This window comes from Arachis duranensis, chromosome 7 (genome assembly GCF_000817695.3).
Source record: "Arachis duranensis cultivar V14167 chromosome 7, aradu.V14167.gnm2.J7QH, whole genome shotgun sequence".
Taxonomy (NCBI): Eukaryota; Viridiplantae; Streptophyta; class Magnoliopsida; order Fabales; family Fabaceae; genus Arachis; species Arachis duranensis.
The window spans coordinates 34,378,575-34,385,916 of NC_029778.3; the positions used below are offsets into that span (position 1 = coordinate 34,378,575).

Genomic DNA, 7,342 nt, shown 5'->3' on the forward strand with positions numbered 1-7,342 from the left:
CAAAAGATAGTCAATGGGTAGTTAGGTTTTGTATTTTAATTACAAATATTGTCTTAGGTTAGGTGGGAAATTTAGGTTAATCAAGGATTCAAATTTTAGTCCACTTGACCAAATACAATCCTACCTTGACCCTAACCCCATTACAACCCTTAAAAAGACCTCTTGATATGTGTATTCATGCAATGAACATATGTTGATTGGTAGAAAAAGAGCAAGCCTTAGAAAGTAAGATTAGTAGAGAACCGAGAGAATCAACCCTCAAACACTAGAGAGGATAGAGTGCAAACACTTCCGGTGAGGGTTTGATGCTCAATTCCTTGTTCCCAGCTTTCATGAGCTTCCTTCTTGCAAGTCTACTTGTACTTCATTTTAAGATTTGAATTAGTATAATTCATAAATCATCATGATTATCTTAGCCCTACTTGTTCATATATGTTCTTGGAAGATTGGTTTACTTTTAACCATGTAGGTAGAAATATTTTGCATTTAGTTTCATGCATGTATATAGGTTAGATCTAATAAATTTCACCATCCTTCTTCATCCCTTTATAACTTCTCTTTAGCTTAGCATGAGGACATGCTAATGTTTAAGTGTAGGGAGGTTTATAAACCCCATTTTTAGGGTTTATCTTGTGCTTAATTTAGTGGATTTTATCAACTATTCTCTCACTTATTCATATAATTTGCATGTTTTTAATATTCCTTTCTAATTTTGTGCTATGAATGAAAACATGCTTCCAAGGTCGTAAAATCACTAATTTTTAATCCTCTTTTATTACCATTCGATGCCGTGATGTATTTGTTGAGTGTTCTCAGGGCCATATGACAGAAATGGCTTAGAGGATGGAAAAGAAGCATGCAAAAGTAGAAGGAATATAAGGATTTGAAGATTTGAGAAGCTGGCCCCGACACGTATGCATGAAAGACACGTACGCGTGGGCAAGCCATAGTCCAAGCGATGCGCATGCGTGGATGACGCGTACGCGTGACTTTGTGCAAAGTTCAACGACGCGTACGTGTGGCTGACACGTACGTGTGACAAAGCGGCACGTACCTCACTAAAGTGAAATCAGTTGGAATGATTTCTAAGCTGGTTTTTGGCCCAGTTTCGAGCCCATTCTGCAGATAAGAGACTGGGAGTGAAGGAGGATTGGGGGATTCCCATTCCTTCATACACACTTTAGGTTTTAGATGTAGATTTCCAAAGAGAGAGGCTCTCTCCTCTCTCTAGATTAGGGTTCTTAGTTTACTTCCTTTTAGATCTAGATCTCACTCTTCCTTCAATTTAGTTTTTCTTTACTTTTATTTATTCTAGTACTTTACTTCTCTTATTAATTCCGTTATTTTGTCAATTTAGTTTATGAGCCCTTTTGTTGATTTCAATTCTCCTTTAATGCAATTATTTGGTTTCATGTCTTTTAATGTTTGTCTTGGTTTCTATTATTAATTTCTTGCTTTGATTAGTTATAACTTTTATTAATTCTTGCAATTGATGATTTTTACTTTTATTACCTTTTATATGTTTAATGAAATGTTTCTTTTAGTCATGAGTTAGATTTTTTTCTCCTCTTGACTTGGGTTGAGTAATTAGAGACTCTTGAATTGTCAAAGTCTCTTGTTGATTAGTGATTGAAAGTTGCTAGTTGACTTGAGCTTCACTAAATCTAGTCTTTGATTAGGGCTTGTGAACTCAAGTTGATTTCACTCACTTGACTTTCCTTCAAATGTTAGAGGTTAACTAAGTGAGAGCAAAAGATAATTACCATCACAATTGAGGATGATAATGAGGATAGAACTGCTAGTTCTCATTCATTGCCAAGAGCTTCTTAGTTGTTAGCTTATTTCTTTTGTTATTTACAGTGCTTGTCTCTTATTATAAAATCCCCAAACTATACTTTCATAGCCAATAATTGGGCACCCGCTTGCAATTCCTTGAGAGACAACCCGAGGTTTAAATACTTCAGTTAATTTTTATTGGGGTTAAACTTGTGACAACCTAATTAAACATTGATGTGAGGATTCATTGTTAGTTTGGACTACGCTTGCAACGAAGTTATTTTGAGAAATTCTTTACAGACATTTTTCCTCTATCACGCATACGCGTGACCAAGTGCAGCAGTCGTCTAACGCGTATGCGTGGCTGATGCATGCACGTGACAAGCAGCACGTGCCTCACTAAATAGAACACGTTGGGGGCAATTTCTGAGCTTCTTTTGGCCCAATTTCGAGCCTAATTGGAAGATTAGAGGCTGGAAGTGAAGGAGGATGGGATATACATGCCATTAGTTTAGTTTTTATATAGTTTTTGAATTCTAGAGAGAGAAACACTCACTTCTCTATAGGGTTTAGTGTTCTTTGTTCAATTTCACTTGAATCCTTGGTATCCTTTTTAATTTCAATCTTTGTTGCTTTAATTGTAGTTTCCATTCTCTAATTTTACTTAGCACTCTTGCAACTTTAGTTCTTTTGAATTTGGATCTTGTTCGAATTGAGTTCTATTAATGCATTGAGAGTTTTCATGTTTCATTTATGTTATTTGAATTGTTATTGTTAATTGTTGTTAGTGGGGTAGCTTTAATTTGGATTGTTTTTCATTTTCATGATGCCTTTTATTCTTGCTCACCAAGTTTTTGAGAAAATGTCACTTATGACTATGGAGTAGATTTCTCCTCTTGGTTTTAGAGTTGAGTATTGAAAACTCTTGAATTGTCAAATCCTAATGTGGATTGGTAATTGGAAGGTGCTAGTTAGCTTGAACTTCACTAAAGCTAGTCCTTCGCTAGGAGTTGACTAGGACTTGTGAACTCAAGTTAATTGTATTCACTGGATTTTCCTTCAATTGTTAGAGGAAAACTAAGTGAAGAAAATAGACAATTTTGATCACAATTGGTAATGATAATGAGGATAAGAACTCCAATTCTCACCCCTAGTCAAGGTCTTTGTATTGATTGATTGTCATTCACTTTTACTAGTTTTGGTTTTCTAGTTTTCTCATTTTAATTTCATATCTCTTATTCATAGATGCTTTTAGTTGTAGTTATCTTAATGCATGCTTGTTAGTTATGCAATGCTTGATTGATATTTCTAGTTATCTCAATTTAATTGTTAGTTGTTTGTTGCTTTTATATACTTGTTATTTTACTTTTTCCGTAAGCAATCCAAAACCCTAAAATTTCTAACCAATGATGTGCATTCTAGTGCAAGTCCTAGGAAAAACGACCCGGAATTCTACTCCCGGTTATTTTTTTATTGTTGTGACATTCTTCTAAACTTTGATTTGGGGTATCTCGTCGGTTGGACTATACTTTATGACATTGAATTGGAAAAATCCTTTAGTAATTTCTTAACCAACATTTATCCCACGTCAAGCATCTAAGCTGTTAATGACGATTAAGAATCTCTCAAATATTTTATTAATAGTTTCTCCTTCCTTCACAGAGAATATTTTATGCCCCTTTTGAAGCATATCACTCTTTGTCTCTTTTACTTGTAGTGTACTTTCATGTGTGATTTGGAGTTTATCCCAAATTTTTTTGCTGTTTTGCATCTTGATACCTTTTGAAATTCTTCAAAACTAATGGCGCAGTGTATCATGTTGATAGCCTTGGCATTGAGCTCAACTTTTTTCTTGTTTTCATCATTCCACTCAATATCTTCTTTTGGATCAACTTCAACTTTAGCGTTTGTCTTTATTGGAACATCCGGGCTATTTACAATTATCTTTCATATGTTGTAGTCTACAAATTATACAAAAATATTCATCCTTTCTTTTCAGTAGGTGTAGTTTTTGTCATTGAAAAATGGTGATTTGTTGTTGGATTGCCCTTCGCTAAGAGTGTAAGCAACCACATTTGTTCCCATGTTAGCTATTTGGATCTTTTCTCCAAGGTGTTAGACTTGATGCTTGACACCTTGACTCTTGATACCAATTGAAGATTTTCAATGGTCTAGATGATGGGAGTTGAATCTATGACCTCTTTTTATGTTTTTAAACTTGAACACCAAAACAGATTCTACTCCTTTAGTTCTATTGCGTCTGCAATATTGATTATGTAGGAGATAATTTATTTTTGTCTCATAACGAATAAAATTAAAATAGAACAGAGAAGAGAAAAGAACACAACCATGTATCTTGGTTCAATCACCTTGTACAATGTGGCCTACATCTAGTATCTACTACAATTATGATAGAATTTTCACCATCTTTTCAAAGATTATAAACACCAATTCCCTATGATTCTTCCTAATTCTATCCGGGACAAACCAAACTTCTAACCAAACTTGATTTGGCTAGATTTATCCCCTAGATTTTCAACACTAAGTACTCACCCAACTTAGCAGAAAAAAAACCTCTCAAACTTATGATTATAAAATAGAAATACATCAAAAGAGTTTTGATATAACAATAGCTTTTCTTTCAAAGTTAACTCTCTTTGTATTTTCTTTCAAATAACTTTTTTCAAATACCTCACACATTGTCTTTTACCATGAGAAATCAAAAAAGATAAACTAAGAAAGTAAGATACACAATGTAGCCTCATGAAGGAGAAGAATTATGGTAGCTTGAAAGTTATGTAAAAATATATTCAAGTACTCTCATTTGTTGCCTTCCATCTTGGTGGGATGTCCCTTTAGTATAGGTGCATTGATTCCAAAACTTCAAGGTTTGAGTGAAGAAGGTGCTAGTAAACTTAAATTGTTGGGTTTCTCTCTCCTTACCCCATTTCTGACTCATTACTTCTTTATGTATGGAATAATGCCTCCAAAATTTGAACTAGTGGGTAGAGTCAACTCTTGAACATTAGACCAATTAACACTACACCAAATTGACTATATAGTTACACTTATTTTATGACTCTTATTTTAAGTGTCTCTATTTAATAATAAGGTGACAGTTGTGCAACTAATTTTTTAGCCGTCAGTAAAAATCTCTCTCCTCCTTCGTTTATATATTATTTTTTCCATAGCCATTTGAAGATGAGAAGCGAACAAAGCGAAGAGAAGAGAAAGTAGCGCCACAGCCTTCACTAGTTCGTATTCACCGTTCGCCAATCGCCACAGCCTTTAGGTCGTAGGCTTCTCCACTCATCTCATGAAGCGGATCCAGAAGGGACCCGTCAAAGGCATCTCCCTCAGGCTTCAAGAAGAGGAGAGGGAGCGTCACATGGACTTCGTTCCTGATGTGTCCGCCATTGACACTCAACACATCGAGGTTGAAATGGAAACCATTGACATGCTTCAGTCTCTAGGTATGTCTGACATCCTCGGAATTACTCAGGTCGATCCCGTTCCTGTTCAGCAGATCCCGTTTGGTCGCCCTAGCGCTGGATTCGGTGGTGCTCAGAGGAGGTACTGAGAAAAAAGACAATTTTTCTCTGTTTTGGAATTGTATTATCAATATTAGGGTTTTTAATTTGGGAAAAAAGTAATGTTATCTTATGTTTGAACTTAATACTGGTTTAATGGAAATGAAGAATTTCTGCAAATTAGGTTTTTGAGGATAAATTTGTGTGCCTTGATTTTAATTAAGATTTGTTTATGAACTTATAATTAGAGGCAATATATTGGTGAAATTGTGATGAAACTGAAATATATGCCGATTAGGTTTTGTTACTTAAATTTGTGCATGCTTCAAGAATTCTGTGGGGTGTGTTATGCTTGAAACTTATTTATCATATCATAATGATTATATGCTCATATTGATATTTGCAGTTTTTACTTTGAAATTTCTTATTTCTTTTTAATTTTACTAGCACTCAACATGTTAGATGAAATGCTTCAATTAGATTTTTTTGAATATTGTTTCTTCTTTTTTCTTCTCTTAATAGTTATTGTAAAATTTTAAAGGTTTGAATCAATGCAATGATAGTATGGTTGAAGTAAATGCCTATTTCCTAATATATAGGTGAGTGATGCTATGGGACAATGATGTTATTGTTGCTATCATTTTAGGTACCGGAACCAATGCCTGCTATGTTGAGCAAATTTATGGCATTCCTAAGTTACAAGGTGGTGTCTCCTCTTCTAGAAAAATGGTTAGTAAAAGTAGCATTCTTTCTTCATGATGGATCCTCCTAAAGAGAATCTTGTTGAAAGGGTCAGTATTATATTTATTTATTTATATTGGTTCTGTGTTCTGTCCTATCTATGGTCTACCGTGCTGTCTCTACTTCCATATTGGTGATGCGAGTTTTCATGTCTCTATTCCAAATTGCAATATTGCATATTCCATTGTTGTTTGTCGAATGGGTCCTGCACTAATGAAAATTATCGTGCTCATGTTGCATTATTGCTTATGCCCATGTCAAATGTATCATTTGGCATATGATGATCCTTGTTGATATTTGTCATTTAGTCTAATCAAATTTCAAATTCTCGTGACATCTGTGCAAGATAGTTTTTTTATTTATTTTTTTTTAATTTTTATCATGTATGCTTAGTAATGACCAAATCTACAAGGAAATGGGAGCAATCTTGGATGCGCTCTGCATTTGTTTTTGGTTAATTAATTCAAAATAGCCAACATAACCTTTCAGAGAAATTGTCACTGGAGTTAATGTTGCATTCGGTCCTGCTGCATTTTGGCCTCCTTGAAAGAGATAACCTCCATGTTTAATTTCCTGAACAATTATAGACTTTTGTCTTTTCTTTATTTTATTCATTGTATCTTTGATTATAACCTCTACTTCTCAAATATCAATCCTATTGTTTATTTATTATTCTTTGTTTTATTTATATTGTCAAAATCTTGGGTTCTGCTGATTCTATTTTGAACTAAGATGCACAGGCATTAGTACATTGAATCCGATTTTATTGCCTAACTGATGAGCGGATAATTTATACGCTTTTTGGCATTGTTTTTAGTATGTTTTAATTAGTTTTATTATATTTTTATTAGTTTTTATTTAAAATTCACTTTTCTAGAATTTACTATGATTTTGTGTATTTTTCTGTGATTTCAGGTATTTTCTGGCTGAAATTGAGGGACCTGAGCAAAAATCTGATTCAGAGGCTGAAAAGGACTGCAGATGCTGTTGGATTCTGACCTCCCTGCACTCAAAATAGATTTTCTGGAGCTACAGAAGCCCAATTTGCGCGCTCTCAATTGCGTTGGAAAGTAGACATCCTGGGCTTTCCAGAAAAATATAATAGTCCATACTTTGCCCGAGATTTGATGGCCCAAACAGGCGTTCCAAGTCAGCTCAAGAATTCTGGCGTAAAACACCGGAACTGGCACAAGTATCTCTATCTTTATTTTATGTTTTATTCATCTTTTAATCATTAATCCTCCATAACCATTTGAATCCGCCTGACTGAGATTTACAAGATGACCATAGCTTGC

At 34.4% G+C, this 7,342-nt stretch overlaps 1 protein-coding gene across 1 annotated transcript; it reads left to right on the forward strand.

Moving 5' to 3' along the window:
* Positions 1-4,977: 4,977 nt before the first annotated feature.
* LOC127740712 (40S ribosomal protein S17-1-like) lies at positions 4,978-6,817 on the forward strand. Its single transcript, XM_052252300.1, has 2 exons — positions 4,978-5,349; positions 5,953-6,817. The coding sequence occupies exons 1-2, from the start codon at positions 5,093-5,095 to the stop codon at positions 5,978-5,980; spliced, it is 285 nt and encodes a 94-aa protein (XP_052108260.1). The 5' UTR covers positions 4,978-5,092; the 3' UTR covers positions 5,981-6,817.
* The last annotated feature ends 525 nt before the right edge of the window (positions 6,818-7,342 follow it).